This window comes from Scaptodrosophila lebanonensis, unplaced genomic scaffold, assembly GCF_003285725.1.
Source record: "Scaptodrosophila lebanonensis strain 11010-0011.00,11010-0021.00 unplaced genomic scaffold, SlebRS2 tig00001412-arrow-pilon, whole genome shotgun sequence".
Taxonomy (NCBI): Eukaryota; Metazoa; Arthropoda; class Insecta; order Diptera; family Drosophilidae; genus Scaptodrosophila; species Scaptodrosophila lebanonensis.
Window position 1 is genome coordinate 12,609,925 of NW_022060739.1, and position 25,270 is coordinate 12,635,194.

General features: G+C 38.8%; 3 protein-coding genes across 15 annotated transcripts; all 3 read left to right on the top strand.

Moving 5' to 3' along the window:
• Positions 1 to 574: 574 nt before the first annotated feature.
• LOC115631551 (voltage-dependent L-type calcium channel subunit beta-2) lies at positions 575 to 17,361 on the top strand. Of its 12 annotated transcripts, none has more exons than XM_030528330.1 (9): positions 575 to 924; positions 5,336 to 5,452; positions 5,513 to 5,734; positions 5,786 to 5,876; positions 7,813 to 8,300; positions 8,375 to 8,542; positions 8,599 to 8,716; positions 9,147 to 9,440; positions 12,209 to 17,361. In XM_030528330.1, the coding sequence occupies exons 1-9, from the start codon at positions 853 to 855 to the stop codon at positions 12,673 to 12,675; spliced, it is 2,037 nt and encodes a 678-aa protein (XP_030384190.1). In that variant the 5' UTR covers positions 575 to 852; the 3' UTR covers positions 12,676 to 17,361. The 12 variants fall into 12 exon arrangements, 9 of the variants coding, with proteins under 9 accessions (XP_030384190.1, XP_030384192.1, XP_030384196.1 ...); XR_003996222.1 differs by lacking the exon at positions 9,147 to 9,440 and adding an exon at positions 9,957 to 10,228 and having other exon boundaries at positions 581 to 924; positions 12,209 to 12,291; XR_003996221.1 differs by lacking the exons at positions 575 to 924; positions 9,147 to 9,440 and adding exons at positions 4,101 to 4,758; positions 9,957 to 10,228 and having other exon boundaries at positions 5,786 to 5,897; positions 7,801 to 8,300; positions 12,209 to 12,291.
• Positions 17,362 to 18,173: 812 nt separating this feature from the next.
• On the top strand, positions 18,174 to 19,798 carry LOC115631553. Of its 2 annotated transcripts, XM_030528339.1 has the most exons (4): positions 18,174 to 18,270; positions 18,525 to 18,622; positions 18,709 to 18,807; positions 18,894 to 19,797. In XM_030528339.1, exons 1-4 carry the CDS (start codon positions 18,253 to 18,255, stop codon positions 19,591 to 19,593), a joined length of 915 nt encoding a protein of 304 aa, XP_030384199.1. In that variant the 5' UTR covers positions 18,174 to 18,252; the 3' UTR covers positions 19,594 to 19,797. The 2 variants fall into 2 exon arrangements, with proteins under 2 accessions (XP_030384199.1, XP_030384200.1); XM_030528340.1 differs by lacking the exon at positions 18,709 to 18,807 and having other exon boundaries at positions 18,894 to 19,798.
• Positions 19,799 to 21,934: 2,136 nt separating this feature from the next.
• LOC115631409 lies at positions 21,935 to 22,870 on the top strand. The gene is made up of 2 exons (XM_030528132.1): positions 21,935 to 22,665; positions 22,747 to 22,870. The coding sequence occupies exons 1-2, from the start codon at positions 21,935 to 21,937 to the stop codon at positions 22,868 to 22,870; spliced, it is 855 nt and encodes a 284-aa protein (XP_030383992.1).
• Positions 22,871 to 25,270: the final 2,400 nt, after the last annotated feature.

Here is a 25,270-nt window from a genome sequence, read left to right on the forward strand (position 1 = left end):
AACAGGAAGACACACTCTGAAATACCGATAGTGTGAGATCAAGCTTGGTAATTGTAAGAAGGAGGCGCCGTCCAGTGCAGAATTTTCTATTTATTTACTCGTATAGATGTACGTCAAAGGGGCTGCTTTGCTTGGCACAGAGATATGCTCATAAGATCGTAATTCATTGTGGTTGCAATTTTCAACTTTTGAAGATTCGTGTTTATTTTTTGTTTTCGCACTGCCTCTCAGTTGCGAGCCGTGCACTACTTTCTCAGGCGATCTGCTGCTCCGACCCACACATTGTGGGGACTAGACTATGTGTCAGCTATCAGAACATTTGTCGCGATGCTGGCTGTCTCTGAATCAGTCCGAATTGTTTTCTTTTCGCTTGTGGTCGCCACTTGTCAGCGGAGCGGCTTTGCTGCTTGTTAAATTTGCCCAGTTCTATATAGATATATATATACATATATATATATATTTTTTTGGTTATACCAATATATTTATATATATATATGTATGCATGCGCCAGTAGTCGCCCATTCGTTGTGCATATAAATACATAGTTCGCTGGCAGTGCGTGTATTGTAAGCCAAAGCGTCGCGATCGTGAATATTTTCGATTCTCTAGACATCCCCTGGTCCACCATGACCCAGATGTTCGCCGACTCTGCGCCATCCTAATGTGTTTCCAATTTAGTATCCATTAATCGGCTGGCCATTTCGCTTGAGAGTTTGTTTATGTTGTTCGTGGCCGCGAAAGCAAAATAAATAACTCGAGGGTGCATTGTAAAGGCCAGGCCGAACATATCGCCTGGTTAATGTGTTCGATCTCGTAACTGTACAGCCGTTGATATAAGGAGTGCTGTCCAACATGAAGAAACTGCATTTGGGAGTCAAGCACAAGGGCAAGTCCTACAAGCCCTTCCGGAATAAGAACCGACGGGTAAGCTCTGTTGACTTTGGCCCCAGTATTTATATCCGCTGGGGCTCTCTTGGTCAGCTGTCTTTGGCCCACACTCTCATTCTTTTTATATTTCTTTCTTACGACTCGTAGTTCGTAGCCTCTTGTCAATGCTTTCCCAATTATTCGCGATTTCTGTGCTGTGTCTTCGCCTCTTGCTTTTGTTATTTTCCACCAATTTGTTGCTTGTGTTTTGCTTTCTTGAGTGTGTTCAAAGAATTTCAATGGGGCCTACTCATAAAACAGACATGGCAGGGAAATCCTAATCCTAACCCTTAGAAGCAATCGGACTGATTAAAACGATTCGTTTATTTAAAAAAAAAAACAATAAATAACAAAGGCAAAACCAAACATTTTGCTGCGGATTTCTAAGACCTGTGAGTCATAATAATAATATCAGAAAAACGCCTAATTTAGCCTCCTAAAATAAAGTTATAAAAAGTATCCGTCAATGTTATTTAATGTTACCGATATAATAAATAATACTACTATATATTTTCATTGCAAATCTATCATAATCCTCTTGTCTCTGATATCGGAAAACTGCTTACTTGCTTTTTTAAATAGCATAGAATAGAAGACTTTCGAAAAAGCATATTTTAGTTAAATTTGTAAGCATTTATTGTTTTTTATTCTTCTACTATTTTTAAAATTACTCTGTTCAATATTAAAGTGGCTTTTAATTAAATTCAACTGAAACTGAATGCAGATATGCAGATTTCTATGAAGTATTCTGGTTATGAAAACATTTTGAACGCAGAGTTCATCTTCAGATTCAGCTCGTAGTTCTATATGGAAGACGACTCTTGGATGTTCGGATTGTTTGTGTACAAAATATAAACCATTTACTAGAATAAATAAATAGTTATTCTGTTATTGAAGCTCTGTATTATTTATCACTTGGATTTTAACATTAGAATACTAGCCAATCAGGCTATAAATTTAGAATACCAGGTGAAAGCTTTAAATCGCTAGACCCCACTAGCTTACAATAATTCTGCTACGATTTGTTTTCTAACCCTCAACACTGCACTATAAGAGTATGTTTGCCCAGAACTTCTTCAGCAACAACCATACGCCTATTTGAATACGAATTTCTGGTGTCCGAAAGCTGTTGCGGGCTGGCAGTTGCTATGCCGCATGGCCTAATGGATGGGCTCTGTTAATGGCGACGACCAAGTTCATTATTTGTCGTCACACATTTGGCCGAATGTGGAATCAACTGAGCTTTCTTAACGGCAAAACGTAAACAATATCTGAACTGCCTGCTGCGCGTTCTAAGTCCCATCGCCCCGCCGCCCCCTCCCCCAAAAGGGCTCCCCATGAATGTTGTAGTGATGCTCGTCTGTGGCAATTCCCTCTGGCCACACGAACAATGGGGAAAAATATGTTCAGCAGCATGGAAATGAAAATTGTGGAAGCAGGGCCAGAGCAGGGAAAGAGTAGATAACAGCTGGCGTCTGCGCAAAGCGAACGTGGAGAAATCACAAAGAAAATATGGGTTCGCTTGCTCTCTCTCTCTCTCTCTGTCTCTCTGTCTCGCGCTCAACCTGGAAAATTGTGCTGTCGCTTCTCGCGGTGGTAAATACTACGACGGAGTGTTTACGTTATTCTGCACAGTGTATATAATATCGGAAAAATTGAGGAATTTAAAACAATGATAAAACCTGTTTATGATGTTTCCCAATTTCCTTTTTAATATTTTTATAAATAATTTGAAGCAGAATTGGTCTTCAAAAATATGCTATACCTTTTCAATTAATTTAAATATTATTGCAATATATGTATTTGAAAAACTTAATCAAGAGTTGCATTGAAAAAAAACTAAAAAATAGGTGAAGTTGCACAATTTGAAAAATTTAATGCATTTTTTAAGTGTAATTGTATTTATTTTTTCTGTTGGTATAGCTATTTTAAAATTCAAAATATCAATGATTGCTCAGTCGCTGTGTGTGAACTGCATTAAAGGGAATTGATAGTCCAGATAGCAATTGTGATACGTGCACTAACTAGGCGATACTAGACATGTTTTTCATACTTCATGGAGAGTAGATTTGATAGATAGCCCTCTTTTTGATTTTTCATTACACACAAAATTCGACAAGTGGAGTGTACTCCTTGAGTTACAAGCCTTTTCAATATTATAAAGCCAACTAAACTACTTCAATTAGTTAGCAAATTAAAAATAACCAGCATCGGACTGGTTTTGTTTTGAATTTGAAATTAAATAAAATATAAAAAAATTTGATAGTGAAACAAATTTTAATTCAACGAAATATATAGAATAGCGTGAACTATGTTTCTAAGCATTTAAATATAAATATATTAGACTTTGAAAGTGAATACAAAATAGATTGTTTTGGGTGACAATTTTCTTCCTTTGCCCCAGAGTTTCGTGACATATATATGTGCTTACCACTTGCCAGTCTAAGCGTAGCTTAAACAAATCGGCCCGCCCTTTAAATCTCTCGAAAACTTTTAATTTCAACTAACGACAGACACATACAGCAGACACTTATGTATATAGACAATTCGCACATTGGGTCGAACTGAAATCTCATTTCTATGGCAGGTAGGCAGGCAGGCGAGAATGTTGTTTACATTTTTGGCAGGAAAGTACACAGTTGTGTGTTCGCATCGGCTGGGTTGACTGAATCCGCAATGGAGGAACGGCCGCGAGTAGGGAGAGAGTGGACTCCAGAAAACATGCACATTTACACACTGGAAGCTTCGAAACTCTACAAGATTTTCCAGGCTGAAGCGTTAAACGAAAAATTTTCATTTCCAAACTCAGAAACGGTTCAGTTTGCGTGCGGAGTGGAATTGCGAGTGAATTGCGACGCGTGTAGGCGAGGCCGAAATATGAATTTTGAGTGTGCATCGAGTGCTGGGGGAAATTGCTAAAAAACTATATATTTTGCTAGAAACTCCTTTTTACAAACGGCTGTAGTGATTTGAGGGATACGCGGCGGTTGCGAATGCGAGACAGGAAGTTAGAACGGAAACAGACGCAAAGCACCAAAAAGGGAATTTTCGACCCCCAACCCACCCCATACATTGCTCTCAGTGCTTTTTCTCTTTCGGTTTGCGTTTTCCAGTAATTTATGTGCATATACTAGAAAACAAAAATAATCTAAAAATAAAAATATAATAAAAAAACCTTCGCGACCCGACTCGACTGACATAAATACCTATTTTTAAACCGGATAACCAAAATTTAAAAGCGCCAACACGGGTCCAATTCGAAACCAGTAGCTTTGATGGGATAGCCCATCCGTCTACCATCTACCAGTCCAACTCGAAGTTCCTAAATATCGAACAAAGGCGGCGGCGATTCAAGAAGTTATAGTATTCTCTCAATTGTGCGAATTCTCAATCGGAATAGGTGCGGGAATGCAAATCGGGGATAGACAACGAGCATTTTCATTTATACTCGTTTATTATATGTGTATTACTAACATCGCTGCGTGAGTGTTGGCGTGGCCTTTCCTGCCATCGCCACCGCCATCGCGAACGCCACTGTTTCTACTGACGACGTCATCACCACTGCCGTCATCGTCATCGTCGGGCGGTTGTGTGGAAAGGAAATTACGTTGCTTCGCATAACACGACGATATCGAAGCTGTTATTGTTGAAAGTGTCTCTAAAGATTCCTTCAAAATATCTTCATTCGAAGAAGATTACAGGGCTGACAAGCCCATGGTGCAGCGTGCATCCTCTTCAGATGCTCCCTCCATTCAGGGCGGCCATCGAGAGTCTCGATTCGGCCTTGGATACTCCTCATACCAAAGCGGATATAATAAGCTCTTCACACAGGTGGGCACACAAAACAAATGAATACTCTACTCCCACACACGAGGATTTGCATATCTCTTTTAAATATTGTTTCTGAATTTCGCAAAGTAGCCACCGCCTCCTCCCATTTTCTCAAACTCCAGCTTCTCTCTCCCCATTGTCAACCGAACCAATGAAGTGTATGCAGACTCCTCTACCTACATGGAAATCAATAATACTACACAACAAGCATTAAGCTGAATCAGCGGGCTATTCCATTACTGTGTTAGGTTCACAAAACAAAGGGGGACCGAAATCGTCCCGGAAAATTTCCGATCTTATACGAATTCCATGATTAAATTCAGTAGTAGTTTTAAGCTGCGATTGTTTTTACTAAACACGTCGTTTTATAATATTTCATTCAATTATAAGAACATTTCCAAACATTTAGTAAAAGGAACATTGGAGTACTTAAAAGATTTATTTTTGGTAAATTATAAATGGGTTGGGAAGGTGAAAACTCCATTCTCTAGTGGTTATAGAATGTATGGAATCGTTATAGAATGTAATAACTCCATTGAAACAATATCATATTATATATTTGAATCATATTTTTTAGGGTTCTGCCGACTCGAACTACTCACAACCGTCATCCGATCTGTCGCTAGACGAGGAAAAGGAATCGCTTCGGCGAGAAAAGGAACGTCAGGCCTTAAGCCAGTTGGATAAAGCTAGAGTGAGTGGAGAGTTACGTTTAGATAAATCCCATTTACTTCAGATTGTTGTTGATTTTTAGAGCAAACCAGTGGCGTTCGCTGTGCGAACCAACGTAGCATATGATGGCAATATCGACGATGACTCTCCTGTCCAGGGAGGAGCAGTTTCATTCGAGATTAGGGAGTTTTTGCACATCAAGGAGAAATACGACAATAACTGGTGGATCGGCAGACTGGTCAAGGAAGGCTGTGATGTGGGCTTCATACCCAGCCCCGCTAAGCTAGACAACATTCGGATGCAGGTGGGTAGCGCAAAAAGAAATATCAGTTTACCGACACCCTGCTTCTTTCAGAATCAAACCAAACCCTCGAGACTGTATGGCACAAAGGGTTCATCTAGCGGTAATTTAGGTGCGGGACAAGCAGGTGCGGAGCCATCACGAGGTAGCACACCCCCTACACCTGGTATGACACACATTTCATTTTCCTCATTTCCTTAGACGAGGTTTTATTTCGTAAACGAAATGTTTTCAATCTAATTATCTGTTTGATTTTTATGTAATATTTATATACGTCTTCTTTATATATATATCTTTATGTTGTCGCCGTGGTCTAACGAATATCTTGACGGTTATAAAGGGTAACAACTTACTTTCATACACCTACACCCTGACACACACACACACACACACACACCCAAATACAATACTCCCATATTTCAACATATGGCAGAGTCAACTGAAGGCTAGGCTGATTTTCAATTTGGGACCGAAATGTGTTCCCTCTATTCAGGTTCCTCTATCTTTACAGTGGAGTGTTTTTCTACATCGTGTAGAATTTATTGTTCTCTAAACAGTAATGTGGGAAAACTTTTCAAAACCACACAAAGTACTAGCCCTCATTTGGGAGAATACTGTCGCCTTGAATTTCAGCATATTAGAGTTGCGAAAGGATCAATGACGGACCAATTCGATATTTGAACAATCGACTCTATTTGGTATACAAAAGTTGAAATGCAGTTCAAAACTTTTAAAATTTTTTACTTAATTCTAAAGTAAAGTTCTTTATTCAATCGTAATCTTACTTGTGATCATAAATACTGCGATCGAGGGCCTCTTCTCTCAGAAATGGTTCCTCCAGCTATTTTATTTTCTTTTTCGTTTCACAGAAACACAAAAATACTTCGATAGGAATTATTCAAAAAAGTTAAAAGAATCAAAGCAAATTGAAATGTTCATAGGTTTATTACCAACAATATCAAGAGCAGCCTAAATTCAGCCAAAGCTAAACCACCGATGCTACTACAAGCTACCATTACTATTAAAATTATATTTGAAAATTAGGGGTTTTCTACTTTGTTTCTGTTTTTGAAAAGACTTAACTGGTTTTTTAATTATTTTTATTTTCTCTGATATACTTATCATATAATCAATCATCTCTTCACAACTGAACTGCAACCTAGAACTTGATTTGCGACTTCCCCCTCCACGCAATTTGGTCTAATAATTCTCAAAAAAAATGCGCATGCAAAAAAAATCAAACAAAAATATGAAAGAAACAAAAATATGAATAGGAAAATTTGTACACACTGTGCTTTCTCATAGAAGTAAATGCATGTTTATAAATCCATAAATCCATGTCGACGAGAACACTGTTGCTTGCTCTAATCTGTCCTTTGTATATACAATATGATAACGTTTGGTTTCCGAATTGCCACAACAACAACGACAACAACATTAACTGATAAAACCATATCCACTTCTGCTCACAATAACGACAACAACAACAACAACAACAACACAACAACAAAACTTTTATGGCACAGATCCCTATAGTATAGAACCGAGAAAGAAAACAGGTTTGTCTTTGTCTTTTCGAATCCACTCTATCCATCTATTTTACTTTGATTGTCGCTTGAACTTCCGTCACTTATCATGTTCGTCTATATCCGTAATCGAAATCGTATTTCGTATTTCAATTTCGTACATATTTCTCAAATATTAACTAGTTGTAAGTTAATCGTACTTTCGCGACAGATCCCCCTCATATTTTAGCTGACATTTCGACGGCTTCCTGCAGTAAAGAAAATGACTTAAAATTTCAAATTCCAACGACCAGTTCTAGAAGACACATATCGCTATCGTACTTATACAGATCCATAGATACATACATATACTATATGCACACAATACAAGAGACATGTGGAGAATTTGTACACTTAGTGGTACAATTTCTGGAAACATGTTGAGTAATGAATTGGCTTTGTGATTCGTAGAATTCGATTGTAGCTTGTAGCATTCATAAGCTCGCTCATCCGTTGCCATTGTTTTTTTTTTCTTTGCCATTTTCTGATGATACTAACGATAAGGTGACGAATCAGATTCTGTGGGACCAGGACGTCATGGCAAAACGCCATTAGCAACGCCGCCCAACAAGGAAAAACGGAAACCTTTCTTTAAGAAACAGGAGACCGCCTCTCCATACGATGTGGTGCCATCGATGCGTCCCGTCGTCTTAGTGGGTCCAAGCCTTAAGGGTTACGAGGTAACCGATATGATGCAGAAGGCGCTTTTTGACTTCCTTAAACATCGCTTCGAAGGTCGGATAATCATAACGCGCGTTATGGCGGATATTTCGTTGGCAAAACGCTCCATCATGAACAATCCATCGAAGCGCGCCATTATGGAGCGCTCGAGCAGCCGATCTGATTGCCTCGGTAAGGTGCAGGAGGAAATCGAGCGAATTTTCGAGCTGGCCAGATCACTACAGCTAGTCGTACTCGATTGTGATACAATCAATCATCCGTCACAATTGGCAAAAACTTCTTTAGCGCCAACAATAGTTTACTTAAAAATTAGTAGTAGTAAGGTAAGAGAAGGCCCCCTCTCCCTCCCCATCGCCTTTTCATCTCCAGTCATCTAATGATCTCGAACTTCTTTCAGGTTTTACAGCGTTTAATAAAATCGCGCGGCAAATCGCAGGCAAAGAACCTCTCCGTGCAAATGGTCGCCGCTGAAAAGCTAGCCCAATGTCCACCAGAAATGTTCGACGTAATTTTAGATGAAAACCAATTGGAGGATGCTTGCGAGCACATTGCCGAATACCTAGAGGTAAGCAGTGTTCTGATCTTGCGAGTTGAAAACTAAACGATCCTTGCATTGTCTAGACTTACTGGAAGGCAACGCATCCAGATGTACACATTGTACCAGCAATAGCAAGGCCTATGCCATCTCAAGAGGTGTCCCCATCAACAGATCAAGCTCGCATGGGCCTAACTCCACCAGGTATTCTTCAATTGTCCTTCAGCCGGCTTCGCTCTCACGTTCATGTGATCATAATTTCATTTAGTAACTTCCCGAACTTCCACACAACAATCAAATTGAAGCATAACTAAGCAAAATCTCATAAACCCACATTATGTTTTCGTTTGAGATTGGGATAGAAACCATCAGCCATCACCAGTCCGCGCCCCCTCAATCACCTTTATTATATTTATTAGTTCGATATTAGTTTTCGAAAAAAAAAAAAAAAATGATAACAACAACAAAACCACTACACACATCCACAGTGCGCATACCTATACAATATTATAACAGTTCTATAAAAATTCTATACTTTGTCTTTCTCAAATTCAAATTCCCATGACTGTACGATCGATCGACCGTACCAATCGATGCCCTTTCTTGCTCTCTCTTCGCACTCGTGTGCCTGCAGTCGATGGCGAGGAGTTTGACTCCGAGTCTAGAATGGAACGTGATAGTAGCAGGGAGCACAAAAGTGGTAGCCGGGAGCGGGCCAGTAGGGAGAGAGACAGCGAACGCGATCGTATTCGCGATGGTGATCGCGATCACGACTATTGGGGCAGGGACAGGGAAAGAGACAGAGATTTTAACAGACAGCATACTTTGAAGGACCGGGAGAAGATTTTGGATTGGGAGCGCGAGAGAGCACGCGAGTGGGAACGGGAGCGAGAGAGAGATTGGAATAGAGAGTTCGATTGGGATCAAGGTAAATTTATTTCTTTGGTTTTATCTTATTCTGAACAAAACAAAACAAAACAAAAACCTATCTAAATAAGTACAATTATTTCAGTATGCATACGATATACGATTTCTAGTGGTAGTCGTATAATAGTCGTAAATAAGTCTTGATAATGATATCAGTTAATTCTTAAATTCGTCTAAACCCACTTACATACATACTATATACTACTATATTAATCATTTAGAAGTTTAATTCATATATTTCTCCTATACACGTACATCGGCTTCCTGAGTTCCCATTTTGAGTCAGTTTTGTAAACATCAAAGCGGTTATAATCACTTGGAAATTGGGTTTCATTCAAGACCGACCATACTATACATCTGCTTTAGTATACCGATCGCCCATTTGAATGCATTTATTTGGCTTACATACTTAATTTTGGCTTTACAATCATTTCATATTTATTTACTTTTAAATGCATCCACATCTACCTAAAAACCAACTGTATCTTTTGTTTATTTCTATACAAACACTTTGCAGCGTTCACATCACGTGACATACCCGGTTCCTTTACAACAATGCTATAAAAAATCAAAAAGAAAAACTACCAAAACAACATCAATAATATATATAATACCAAACAAAAAGTAAAAGACAAACCGAAAGAAGAAAACGGTCGTGTTTCAGAAGCTCTCCAACGTTACATAAACTACTATCAATATACTATACTATTTACATACCATCCGAAATTACCGAAATTAGCTCTCTGTAGCTCTCCCAAAGAACCGCCACGTTGGCAGACCCAATACGAGGTGCTTTAGATGCCATTTCGCAAAGGCTAACTAACAGTTACTAACCACCAACGTTTCTATTTTATTTTATTGCCTGCATTCTTAATATTGAAAACAGAAGGTACTAAACCGATGGGAGCTATCCTCTAACTTAGGCACAATAATTCCCCATATCATAGTTGTAGGTTCTCGTTCCTTACTTCATAAACAAAATTAATGCGGAACTTCAACTTCGTGTGATATTCCTTTCAATAAAAATAAAATAAATCAAATAAGTTAGGCGAGCAATACATCCAGATTGGCAGCAACTATTCACATTGTCTTTACCCCTATCCAGTGCTTCCTCAATGATTATCCATTTGTAGACACACACTTCATACACACACACATACGAATGTAGATGGGCACTACGTGTATCAATAATTCCAATTGACATTCTGCATGTATGTGTCTTCTATGTGTCTGATTGATCGAATTTTGTACTCATTTTTAGTTACGCCGGGTGTGGTGCGTCTGTAATAACCATGTCCCAGTATCCGATTGTACACGAAATTTTAGCCAACGGCTCTGATCAGTCCGAAAAGATTTTGTTGTTTTTGTTAAGATTTATTGTGACTACACCTTTAATAGTTTATAAACCAACTCGTCCGAGTTGCAGTCATTCTCTAGACGTATTTATGTTTAGTGAGTACCATTACCCCATCAAGTTTGTTTCTGTTTTACTTTCATACGAAACCCCCCAATCCCCCAGATTCTTACTCGTTTATTTCTATTATTTCTTCATTTATTATAAGTCTTGATGATTTGCTGACAATTGAGTTTACTGCAATTTCATTGATTTAGGACACACATACTTGCCTTTGCTGAAGCTTCGCAATGTTTATTTAATTGTTTGATATATGTTTTATAAACACCTACACCTAATGATCAAGATCGTATATATCCCTCATTCAATCAATTTTCATGGACCAAATAAATGTACAAGCACATGCCTAGGACTTGTCATTTGTTGGCATTCAATTATATTCAGCTTTCATCTTGTACTCTTGCAATCCATGGTAGTGAAATATCGTTGTAAATATGTATATAAGACATTTATAGTCCATTTTCCAGTTTGCAGTTAATTCGTTTTTAAATATGAAAACCATTCAAATCAGGAAAACAATTTATTTAAGAAGAGCACAATAGATAGATATAATGTTTATCTTCTTCATACGTGAGATTTAAAAACGCGTTTTATACGAACAAATGAAGAGAAAGACTTTGAGTTAAAAATATTTAAATAATATGAAGTTATATTTATTTGTTGAAAAGCTTAGCCCAGACCATAAAATGTAAACAAAACCAAAAGGAAATACCGCAAATAAATACATTAAATCGTGTATGGAAAACACGAAACGTGCAACATTTTAACAGCGAATCAAAAAATGTGCTCTAAATCGGCTTTTATCCATTATGTACCCTTGTTGATTAATGTAGGAGTTCCTAACACTTAAGAAGCAAGTCCCCTATATAAGTAGATAGATAGATATTCCCATGAAGAAATTATCTTTGAAAGTTCACCCAATTTGTTTATTTAGCTCGTATGTCATAGCCCAGAAAATTCAAAATCAAACAAAGACTTCCTAGCTAGAATGAAATTAGGTGAATTCAATTATTAGAAGAGCTTGTAGTTATATTGAATCCAGTGTTTAGTAGAAAGTGTTGTGTTTAATGGAGGAACATTGTACCATCAGTCAACTAACCCCAGTAGGTACATGCGTAGGAGTATGTTCGACTGAACACTTGGAGCTATTTCCACTCCGTTGAATACTGAAACTTTGCTTATGTGCACCCCGATTAATACTTACAATCAATTTTGAGTATTTTGTTTTACTGGCTTTGTTTAATTATGTTCTATTTTGGTGCGTTCGAATGTTTTTTTACAAGTTCTGTTTCGCAATTTTGTCATTTTCCGCTCGATTTGGCGACTAATTAAAGCTTGTGTTGACCCTATTGCAGGAGGAGCTGCTTACCATCACAGCCGACGACAGCCCCAGAGCTCGGCGCGTCACCACGAGCGCGGTGGAGTGGGCGGCGTAGGCGGCGCAGGAGGCGTAGGTGGCGGAACTGGCTTCGATCGAGAGAGGGAGCGGGAGCGGGAGCGACTACACGCGCGGGAACGCGACCTCATGCACTACGACTTGAACAGCGATGAGCTGCTGGATGAACGCAATTTTGAGTATCCGGCGATGCGGAGCGGGCCAAGCGGGGCATCCCATCATGGTCACCTGTCGCGGGGTGGTCGCCTGATGGAGGATCCGGACTTTGGGCGCGAGGATCCGCGTCTACTCAGCAGCAGTCGGTATGGACGCGATATGCCACCGTCGGCGCCAACAACGAGAAGAGGGGCACCGATTGTGGATAGCGATGAATATAGTCCGCACAGGGGTGGTGGGAGTAGTAGGAGAATGCTCAATGCCATGTAGGAATCGTGGATATAGGGGTGGGATCAGATCGATTCAAGAGCGGCAGGTTTAATGGAAGCATGCGACAATAGTTTTGATCTTGAAAGACCATTACCTCTAGAACGCCCACAAAGACCGACCACACAACTTCAGAACAGCATCACCTCACGCCAACATCACCCCTCTGCGCAACGGAGGGGTCAATGGCTGTCCTCGTCCTCCTCCTCCTTCCTATCACACAACCCGTCAGATCATCATCGCATGCCAATCGAACATATTCCGCTGCAACACCAACCCTATTCGTACCCACAGAGCCACACAAATATGCGATCATATCAACCTGACGGCCAAAGTTATCGTCAACCACGCGCCAATAGAGATACCAATGCCACCGCCCCCTCCCCACATGCCCCCCTCCAATACATGCCCCACTTCCATCATCATCATCAGCATCAGCAGCAGCAGCTCACAGGACAAGCCCGCAGCCATGAGAAGAGCTCTTCCGCATCACAAGAACTGTCCACCTCATCTTTCACAAATGTCGAAGAGGTAACGCGTGCAATACGTAATAAGGTAATTGTTGAAGAGGACGAAGAGGATATTCTAAGCACGGATCAATTTTATTAAAGAGATTTCATTCAGTCAGCCACACAGAAATTTCAGTTTACTTTAAATAAGCAGGAAGAGACCACATATTGATGATGAGGCCAAATACTAGATGATGATGCCTCTCGATTGTTGCACTTTTATAATCGCAAAAAATGAGACTAAGGGAACGTTAGAAAGGAAAAACAAAAGCATAAATAAATAAACAATAATTATCATAGACGGAAATAAAAGCGTTTCTCTGTGCCAAAAGTTTCCCATTTGAACCATGAATGGCGAGCACTGTACATTTTTAGCGTTTCAAGAAATTGATTGAAAAACAAATAAAACAAATAATGACGCACGAGCCGAAGGGAATGGTATAAATAAATGATTTAAAATAGCATGAGCCTTTTGTGTCTTAAATTCCAGTAGCTAATTATAAAATGATTTTATTAGGCATTATGAATTTAAAGAGGGCTTAACGTAAGATTTACTACAAGTATAAATTTAAAGAAAACACAGTACGAGTAATTAGGCCTTGACAGCATTTCTTGAACCATCTGAGAACTTGGCTGCTCACTGGGGGATCCGTGATGGGTAATTGTTCATACATAGTAAGGGTGCATTACTTACATATATTTTTATGCAAATAAATAACTGAGTAAGTGTCAGCTTTAATAATTTAGTGAACACGTACAAATTTAAGTAGCTGAAAATACTCGTATATAAGATAAATCGACTTGAAATCGACCTTTAATGAAATCTCTTTAATAGAATGAGCTGAGCTCGAAGCCCTAGCCCTAGCCGTAGCCGTAGCCGAAGCCGTTTCCTACCCCTATTCTCGCTCGAGACGCTGAGAAACGTTAATACACTGCGAATAGTTTAGTACTCGTACTTCCTTTCCGAAGCTTGCTGAAGCCGTTTTCTCCGCCAGTTACACAAAGCTGTTGATTTACACCTTTAGTGCCTTAAAACCAATGAAGAGTAAATATAAAATCAACTAAATATGTATGTACAAGTACATTCGAATCCCTACACAGTTCACAAATCACATTTCACATTTCACCATTCGCCCTCACCCTCACCACCCACATGTCATCACACTACCTATTCGGCACGCCTTACCATGCCTTACGTTAATTGTTACATGCTTCTCCAGGCTACTCCTCGTTTCCACCCACGATAAATGCTTTTAATGATTGCGAGACTATTTTAAGCATACACGTATAGTTGATCTGGCCCATTCCGAACAAGCACTCCTTTTACAGTTCCAACCACCTTCCAAAACTCAGCAACTATTTTCAACAGCATGATAATGGAAATAAGCGCATTGAAGTTAAATCGATCGCGGCTTATATAAGAAAACTAAAATTTATAGGAAAACACCCAAAGACCTACAAATTTTTACACCACCAAGCTCCATGCTTCTATGTACTCGAACCTGCTGATGGTCTCAGCCCCACAAAGGGAGTATATTCGGAGAAGAAAAACTAATTTCACAAAATAAACACATACTTGTATAAACAAAACGCGGGTTCGAGTTATAGTGAACAAAAAATGTTTATGGCAAAAGTTGTTATTCAAAACCAAAACAATTTGCAGAAATTAAGAACAAAAATAGGTCTAATATGGAAACACAGGCGCCACAAAAGCAAAATAAATAATAATAACAGTAACGACAGCTAAATCAAATTCCAATTCAAAACTAACTATTAACAGATTAACTATTTTTTATCTCAAAAACCAAATCAACGCACAGTGAGTCAGTGGACCTCATATTTATAAACATACAAGTATAAAAAAAATACGTATAGAATGAGGCAGTTCTACAAACTAAAATACTTATAATCTTAAACCTTTATTATAGTGAATATATAATTGTGACTTCAGCAGCAGTTTCAAACTTAAACTTTTATTTTAATCCATTTTTAATTTAATGTAGCTCCGAACTTTTTTTCCTATTAAACTAAGATCGCAATATCCGAATTCGTTAAACAAAAATTATTCCACGAAGTGTCTACGGTTTTTTGTACAATTTAATCTTAAATACTTTGAGAGAAATGTTTCTGAGTATTCCAACTTAATAATAAATAGAAGTTCGTCCTAATTGAAATAATACTGAAATATTAAATATTAAATGTGAATGCCAAGGGCAGCCTGAAAGGAATATTCTCTGTGCATATATTTCTGGTATGAAAGAGACATCACAGTTCCCTATAAAATGTACATATTGTAGATCTATATTTCAGTATTTTTCGTATTTCAGGTAGTTTTCAGTATCCGCAATAACCGTCTTGTTGTTCTCTTTGTAGCTATTAGTAATACATATCAAGAAAATCTGATTGATTGACGCGAGCTCTCGGTGGAGAAAGAAAAGAGTTAAAATTTTCGAAGCAACATGTTATTTCCACCACTTCAGATCCACCAAATCTAACTAAAGTCTCGCAATCTAGAAAATGGGTCTCATTTCATGCCCGCATTATGGAACTCGACTAGCTTGTATTTCTTAATAATCCTTAGAAACTTTGACTTTAGATGCAAAATCTGAAAACCAAAAGTTAATGCTACCTTGATTATATTTGTCGAGTCAATAATTTTGGCAATTCAACCACTGTGACCACTGACCACTGTGCAATTGCAAATACAAGTATGTTGAAATCTATGTAGTACGTATTTACTATCCTCTTTCGATTCCTGTCTTTACTTTCTCCTGTTTGGCATAGAATCTGAGCTAAATTGCTTTTCTTAATCTTACAGAATAAAATAATTAAACTAGAAGCAAGTAAACTAAACTTTTCATATGATAATTTGAATGGCAGCAACAAAAAATGACCAAAGTTATATATATTTTTTAATTGAAATATACATTTTTGTGCATTAGTCGCTAAGTCTGTTTGTGAAGCTAACATCTTGAAGGTACTGGGACTGGGAAGAAGGAGAACAGTACGATTACCTTGTACCTTGCTTAGATATTTAAAATCTGCACTTTTATATCGCCAATCAATCAGGTTATGCGCAGCTGAGTTATTCGATTTGATTATTCCCAAAATGGGGTGTCTCGGAAGGGGGAGAAGTGGTTGGGAAATCAAAGGTCGAGCATCACCATTTGTCGTTTTAGGTACATACTTTCTTTATATCGGTGTACATATGTATGAATTATTTGAGGGGAGGCCATTGAATAGCACGACATAACAGATTCAGCAAAGCTGGTTTCGCAAATTAGTCCCCTGTTGATGGAAATAGCAAATCCCGAAAGCAACACAAAACCAACCAAACTCACACAAACATTCAAAAAACTTTCACCCAAAAATGTGAAATAATTTTGGAAGAATTGTATTCAAGAACATAGTCCGTTGACGAACGTTTCACATTTCAGCAAAATGTGACACCTAAATTAAATAATTTATTAGCTAAACTTGAAGAAAATATAAATTACCTAACATAAGTATTAGCCCCAAAACTAATAATACAAAAATGCATAATAAATAAATATTGAGTAAACCAAATAACGATATACATGTGTACATGACGCTTATTCATACATATGTATGTATATATGTATAAATGAGGACACAGATACTAGGACATATTCGTATGTGTCTGTATTGGGTGTGGAATCATGCATTAATATATTTAATGCACAGAACTGGCAATTCACTATATAAGTACATATATAAATATCTTACAATGAATAACAAAATTTAAAGAAAGGAATTACTTCACATGAAGCATACATTTATTTATTTCAAAGAATTTACTTAAAAATTAGCCTGATTTCCAATACTAGATAAAAGAATTGTAAAAATGTTTGGATGCCTCGATTAAGATGCTGACAAAAAGCTAATTTTTAAATGGAAATATAGCTATGCTAATTCAAAATGATTACCGCCTAAATAAAAGTCAAGCATGCCAATTTATTAACTTATTACACAGAGTAAAACAAAGCAACAAGCATACTCGTACTTATAATAATGTAATAATAGTTACGGAGAAAATTGCAAAATTTATAAAATCTATTGACACACGCATACCAACAACCAACACAGAGATGTAATTTTTAAATGAAGACATTTTAATATAAAACTCAACCAAATAAAATTGTGTATTCAAATTCAGCAACAGCAAGCAAATTTCTTCCCCTTTTTTATGCAACTTTAATAAATGAAGCATAATGTTTCATTAGTGGGATTCCTGTTAGGGAAGTATATTAGATTTAGATTTCGGTTCCAAAAACAATCAAAACCAAATCATCGCAAAGGCTGATCAAAACTTGATGGACATTTTGTTGTTTTAATTGTTTTGATTTAAATTTGGAAAATAATATTCGAGCTGCTGCTCTAAAAATGTACTCGTATATCAAAACTAAGCGTTCACTTGCAGGAATCCCAATATTATAAACATTAATCAATCGAATGCTATTGAAAGACCCAGAAATTGAGAAGAGGGAAAGAAATTGGATTGGAAATCAAGTATTTCTAAGTCTTTCTAAAACAATTTCGATGAAAATATCAAACTAAAATATTATTTCATATTTTGTATAAAATTATAAAAATGTTCCATAATTGTATGTAAATAGTTAAACTTACTAAATAATTTACACTATATGATAATTTCCAGCTTTGAGTTTAATAAAGAAAACACTCGAAAATTTGGAATATGCGTGCTTTTAATTTTTGCGCCATAACGAACTCAACTCTAAAAAAGGCGCGAGACAGTATACATATTCGTCATTTACCCTCACTCCCTGGTTACGATTGATAGTTTCTTTGGCATCCCTGGTCTGTACAGATTAACATGGGCGTCAGCATTAAAACATCGATAAACATGAATATAATTTGATGAGACGTTAGTGTTATCCAGTACCTTTGCGATGTTTCTAAAACTTCGATATATTATCGATATATCCCACATATGCTAAATCGATAAACATCGATGCGTCGCATTTTTACATCCCTAGCTCGGCAAAAGAGAAAATAAATAATTATAAGGTTTTATTATTGTTCACTTAATATGAATTCGGCAACAAAGGTGCGTTTCCCAGCAACGGCTCTGCATTTGTGAGCTTGTTAAGATACATTTTTCCTGTCATTATTTTGGCATTTAATTTGTACGGTACAAGTCGGCGGCGCGCCTCCTGCCAAAATGTAACACATTTTTTTGCGCGGGGCGCGCAGAAAGACGAGTGTTTGTTTTGAATTTGCCGAACGGCAATGCAATAGTGCACAGTGGCTTAAAATTGAATAGAAGTTGAATGCAAATAATGCTAACTGTTTTTTGTTTAGGTTGGCGAGATTTTCACGGCGGCCGGACAGGCTTTCAGCCGCCTGGGAGACCTGACAATGCAATTACACCCAAATGCGGAGTCACAGTCAGCGTCCGGGTAAGTTATTGCACAGAAGCATATTATGAGTGTAAGGCTAACTGCGATGTTTTCATGTTCACTCGCTATGCCGTGCTGGGCTTCAGTAAGTGGACGGACGAAGAAATCGATATGTTGCATACGTCCATTATGCGCTTCTCAGACGACCTTAGTAAGATCAGTCTTAGCATTAAAAACCGCACAGTGTAAGTGAACCGCGCCAAGTTCGTGCTTATAGCGAGAGGACATGAGTTTCAGAGCATACGTCTAACCAACTGTTCTTTTCCAACAGGTCTCAGATACGTCAAGCTCTGAAGAAGAAGGCTTTTGAGGATGCTGGCATTCCAGCCAAGCAAGTACCAGTGCCGACACATATAATTCAGACAGTCCAGCACTTGCCAGTAGTGTCTTCTCAGAACTCTGTTTCAGCCGTGTCCACCAACACGGTTCTGCAGCAGCCGCAGACTGTCCACATCCATCACGTGCAGAATATACAGCAGGTCCATGGCGTCCAGCAGACACTGCAAACCCAACCGAAGCAACTGATCTTGCAGCAGCCCCAAACGACGACTGTCACGCTGAAACAGTTCCATCAAATGCAGCAACAGAAAGCTGCTCTTGCTGCTGCCGCTGCGGCGGCCAACACACCGACAATCACGGAAAACATCATCATTCAGAAACCAATAACGACAACGACGGCACAACTGACGCAGCAGACGCAGTTAGCGCACACCGTTGTTGCGACGCCCCAGATAGTTGTGCCTGCAGTGACAACAGTTTCGTTGTCGCCCACACCCACCACAGCAGTGGTCGTCGACGGCGTCAGCACGACGACTCCGCAAACGCCCGCAACAACGGCTTTGAAGAGTGGTCCGGATGTGTCAATGACATTGAATCGGATTAATGCACAGGAGAATGAGGTGGATGTCGAAGAGTGCCTGCCTGCCGAGGTGGTCAAGCTGGATTTCGTGAGTGAGGAGGTCGCAAGATGAACTTTTTTGCCTGCACAGCCGGATAATTCCCTCGGCCATGTTGATGATTTATATTATTAGTTGTAAGACTAAATCAAAGCAGTTGGATAATAACGCTCCTCCCACTTTCTGGTAGAAACCTTGAACTCCATTCTCGTTAAGCTCGAAAGTAATTGATGGACAACATACATTTTATTTAGATTAAGCATTAAAAGTTAAGTGTTATCATATACTATATAGATATGTATGTACATACCTTGAAGACACGACTCTCCACCACACACGCAGGCAGTATTTATAAACTACGTACAAGATGTAATGTAAACATCGAATTAAATAAGTGCATCTTCGTTTAGATCGTACATACATACGTATGTAAATACTTGAGGGTCTGTGCAACAAACATGAAGTTTAGTAACAAAACAAATTTGTTTTCGAAAAATCACAAATACCATATAAGTATGAATTAAATAACAAAACACAAGTAGTCCCCCTATAGTGATGTATCGCGAGATAAGCTTATAAGTTCAACAGTGGCCAAGGCGCAGAAATCAGTCATAAGACTAACAATGTGGAGGCGATATTTTTAAATATACAATTAACATCTACCAAGCTCGTACTATTAATTGGAATGCTTTCGATAAGGCGACATTCTGTCTATTCTAATTATATCTGTTACTATCTCTTTCTCTAACAAGTCATAACTCTTGTTGTCGTCGAAAGTGACGCTAACAAGCGCAAATTGTCATTGGTGCGTCGAAAGCCTCAGCTCTACATGCGATAGGCTTCACAGTCGCTGAGCAATTAGCGAAAACGGAGGGAGAAAACTGTTAAACTTAATCGTACCCACTGCACTAAATAATCAACCATCTCACGGCATCAATATCGTCGAGCGGCCAGCCAGCCACAAGTTCGACGCCATTTCGTGCATCACAGAGTCTCGCACCGTCATTAATGTAGATCATAATCAGAAATCTGAACATTAGACAACTCAGTAGATATATATTTATGGATACGATCAAAGGGCATTCGTGATCGTCTGCAATGTTTTAATTACAAAGAAACAAATTGATTTTGTCTTACATACGAGGTGTGCACTTATAGTCCTCAATCGATTGTACAAGATGAAACTTAGATTTGGGCTGATGATAATTTTTGTACACCTAAAATTACGAAAACTATTCTTGTATTTTAATGAGTATACTGCTATTATTCATTTATAAATACGCCAATATGTGAAGAATCCTTTCTATGAAGCATACGAATTGGAAGTCCCGCTTAATACTTATAGTATATATTCCATTATTCTCTGGACTTGATTTGTCAGCAGACTGAATTATAAGTATTGTAAGACTTTAAGTTGGTTAGTTTTTAAGGGATCTTTTTGTTTCAGCACAGCAGGACCTCTTGGTTTTCTTTCTTGTACTTTTCTGTATTGAAATTTATTTATTGAATAGTGTATAGACGAATTCCATGATTGTGTTTATTGACAGACCTGAGGTCCAAAGAATCTTATTATTCTTTCACAAATATCTCGTTTTCTATATCTGAAGCATTATCACATTTTAGGATTATTATTTTGAAAACTTACTAGAACTACACACCTATAAGTTATTACAAAAAATAATGAGACTGTGTAGATAGTTCGGAACACTGCGAGTGACTGCACCCGAATCGGTTCTGAATTATAGAGCTGGCTAGTTGTTTGTTAGTTGCCCAGATAGCTGACCCTAAAGGAGTATTTATTTATTTATATATGTCAACAAACATTGACTGTCGACATAGGAGATAGTACATAAAAATTATAAAAAGCATCTTATAAGCTAGAATTTCGTGGTCTGTGAATCGGGGCATAGCTAGCCAGTATGGGGGTAGAGCAAATTAGAAAATCAGCTATTAGAAATTTCTAAAATTGATAACAGACATGAATTACAGCGCAGGGTACAAGAACACGATGAAATTGAAATTTCTAGCCGATGCAGCCGCCAATTGATCATTCGCTCGCACGAGATCTGGGCAGTCATGGACATGGTTGGATGCATGGATGAGTAAAGAAAACATGTCAGAGTCATAAAGCAGATTGCTGAAAAGCCAACGCATATCTACAAAATATGTGTGGCCGATGTAAATCGTGCATCGTTCCAACAGCATCCCATCGGTGCGGTGCACGCCATTGAGATGCGGTTGAATGCTTCGGCAGAGACTGAATACGATATTATAAAAATCTGAAGCTGGCAGCGATTTCGCTGCAATAGCATCCGAACCTCGCTGGAGCTTGGAAGCAACTGGCTGTGCAAGCTGAAGTTAAGTGCTGCGCTGGGACGGTAGAAGCCCGCAAGGATAACAAGGACTAGAAGCAACAATGGCTTGGAAGTGGATGCTATTTTTCGCGTGTGCTCTGAGCATCTGCGGCAGCCGTTCGATCGAGGTGGCGGCCGCCCGCCAGCGACGTGTCCGCCACATCGCTTCCAGGACCCCAACCGCAACTTCAGCCCCTGTGTCAGGGTTCAATGGCACTGAGTTTGTGCTCGGATTGGGCCTAGGACCGGAGTTCGCCATTGTGCGCCGTGTCTACGAGGGCTGTCTGGATAAGAATAACTTTGTCGGCTGTTTGAAGCATAAGGCGCTTCTGGCGCTAAGCCGTGCCTTGAATCAGGACTCCATCAAAATTACGGATGGACTCGTTTTGGAGAAGCAGAACCAGACGGATAGGGAGCGAGTCGTTAGTGTGTTGACTGAGGCCCGAAATATTGACAACCTTGATCGCGTTTTGCTCACCAAATTGGAGAAATTAATGCGCACACATTCGCTAAAAATAGATTTGGATGTTGGGGTCGGCCGCGGCCACGATGACAAGAAGAAGAAACATAAGGAGGGCGGTGGTCACATGAAATACGTAATAGCTGCGCTGCTAACGGCCATGGGAATCGCCGGTCCTTTGGGACTCAAGGCACTGGCGGCGATTGCCGGAAAGGCTTTGGTAATCAGCAAAGTGGCCCTCACCATTGCGGGCATAATTGCGCTCAAGAAGCTCTTCTCGCACGACCACAGCGAGGAGTCCAGCTTTCAGGTTCACGCCAACGACCACAATAGGTGAGTTCGAACTTCCGATGATTCCCAGGCTTCTTCCGATCACCGATCATCAATCCAACCCAACTTTCAATCAACTTTCAGACGCAACACCTACGTCATCAGGCCCGTATCTAAAGCGAATGCCGGCGTAGGCGTCAGTACCGCCGTTGGTGGAAGTAGCTCTTCATTGGATCCATATCGGTATTACTATGAATACCACCAGTAACGCTAGGGAACGGGTCACATGCGTCCTTGTTATTAGGGGACGAGTCCTGCAAGCAGCTAAACTACCAAAGACGAATGGAGGTTTAGGAACAGCAATGGTTGGATCTTTGCGTGGGTGCAGACAATTTATGTTTAGTCTAGTTTTTAGTGTAGTTAATATATTGACGGGGACACATCCACTTAAGCGCACGACTTAGTCTCCATCTACAATAAACGAATATTTTAGATATGTGTGCAATCATTTATGTTATCCCAGCCACAGAAAGGCAATGTCATCAATGTGGTCCTTGAACCCATAAGTCCGAAATCTGGGGGCCAATTATTATTGAAAAATCACATCCTCTTGACTAAAGAATTCGGCTTATTTACAATTAACGCCTGCGGCCTAACGAAAATAGAATATTCAACCCAATACCAACTGAAAATAAAAAGAATGAGGCTTCTGCATTTTGTTAAACTATTATCATACTTAACAAACTGAGTCGGGGCTTAAAATGACAGATTTTATAAACACATTTATTGCTAATAAAACAAAGCCTAAGGCTCTAATTCCATTACAAAGATAAGTGTTTTATATTTTTTACGTGTTAGCTATTTTTCAAAAAAGTCGGTTGGAAGGAGGAAACTTAAGTTACGGTCATATAGATCAGTTTTTTCGATGACTCAAATTTTTCTTCATGATCTTAACATAATTATTAATAAATGGACTCCAAACTATATACTTGTAGATTGGATTTGATGTAATTTTTAAAAAGCGCTTCCCATCTAGCCTTGAACGTTGCTTCATTTCATTTGGTTTTAGTGCCTGTTTGTATACTGAACATATAACTCGGAGAAAAAATGATTGTGTTTATGGTATACACCCATTTTTATTATACTATACATACTATATACATATACCACCCATAATGGTCCAACCATGAGCCCACATTTTGCGCACACGATACCAAAAAGAGTGGAAGAACAAAAGTCAAAATGAAAAGAAAGCAAAATATTATTCATGTTGTGTGTGTATTTGAGTGTGTGTGTGTGTGTGTGTGTGTGCGGGGGAACCACTAAAGGCATTTTTATGCAGAAATGTACACACATACATGAATACATAAAGACATGCACACATACAAGCACATATATAAGTATAAATGGGGTATTTGTGCCAAACGAGAGCTGCCTCTGGTTGGAGGCTGTGTGTGGAGTATTTGGCGGCAAATTATGGCACATGAGACGTCGGCATTCGTTCCGATAAGGATGACACACACACACACATAGATAGATACTGCCTCCTTTCTCTATGCTATGCCTTTCCCTTTCCTTTCCCTTTCTATGTCATAGAACGCTTCTCTGTGTGTGCGATTGTGATGCCACTTAAGCTGCTTATGCGGCAAATACATAAAATAAAATACTCACATAAAAAGCATTTCCTTCTGCCATATTTGCGTTATTTTATTACAATTTTCCCTCCTCATCTTCGTCATTCGTTTACATACCATTCGCAAAATGGCGGCGCTCCAGCTTAGTCCGTGCGTACTCGTATCTGCCATTCCGCCGTTCTGCTGTTCTCTGAGCTCCAGCTTTTATATCTTTCAGATACGAGTCCGTATGAGTTACCATAAACTCAAATATACATACTACAGTATACATAAGCATGCCATATGGGTGTTGTATTTATAAGGCTGTGTATCTGTATCTGTGCGGGAGCTCTGATACAAATCTAATTTCGCTGCAGCTGAATAAAAGCACCAAAATTGAACGGCAACGGCAACGGCAATGGCAATGGCTTCGGGGCTTACCAATCGTTGATGACAAGAACACAAAAAAAGAAAAAAATGGCGAACGCCCATTTCAGACGGCAGCAAATTACTTATGACGCGTCTTAAAGGGATTCCATGTGCTGATTATGGGCATAAATACAAAGTCATATAAATTTAAATAAGTTAAGACCTTGCCACACGACTCCATCGCGATAATCGAAGTCAACCGAACCGAGCCCAACCACCATGTTCCGCCCTCTTCTTTGCCAGAATAAACAAAGCTATTTAAAAGTTCCCAGGAATACTATTTCTGCAGGTCTTCACTTTTTATAAAATTCCTCAGGAATTGAAAGAAGAGAAATCCAATTAGGGAAAGTCGACAACTGTTCTGGTCTTTAGTCTCAGCTCTAACAATTAAAAGTAGTTTGAATTAAAAATGTTAGTCCATCGAGAAGTGAATAAATTATATTTATAAATAAAATATATGCTATTAAAGTATTTTAAGCTATGACTGACGAGAAGTGACAAGAAGTGAGTTTTAACAAATACTAAGTTTGGAAATTATTAAAAAACAATCAATTCAAGACGAAGCTAATATAAGCCGCCATTTCTCTCTCAGTATACAGAATACTAATTTATTCCTCCCTGTAAAG

Coding starts and splice junctions, on each gene's coding strand:
- LOC115631551 (XM_030528328.1), top strand. CDS start 4,642: ATGGTGCAGCGTGCATCCTCTTCAGATGCTCCCTCCATTCAGGGCGGC. Junction 8,301..8,374: donor TAAAAATTAGTAGTAGTAAG/GTAAGAGAAGGC, acceptor AACTTCTTTCAG/GTTTTACAGCGTTTAATAAA. Junction 8,717..9,146: donor CATGGGCCTAACTCCACCAG/GTATTCTTCAAT, acceptor GTGTGCCTGCAG/TCGATGGCGAGGAGTTTGAC.
- LOC115631553 (XM_030528339.1), top strand. Junction 18,623..18,708: donor GAGTCACAGTCAGCGTCCGG/GTAAGTTATTGC, acceptor GCTGGGCTTCAG/TAAGTGGACGGACGAAGAAA. Junction 18,808..18,893: donor AGCATTAAAAACCGCACAGT/GTAAGTGAACCG, acceptor CTTTTCCAACAG/GTCTCAGATACGTCAAGCTC.
- LOC115631409 (XM_030528132.1), top strand. CDS start 21,935: ATGGCTTGGAAGTGGATGCTATTTTTCGCGTGTGCTCTGAGCATCTGC. Junction 22,666..22,746: donor CACGCCAACGACCACAATAG/GTGAGTTCGAAC, acceptor ATCAACTTTCAG/ACGCAACACCTACGTCATCA.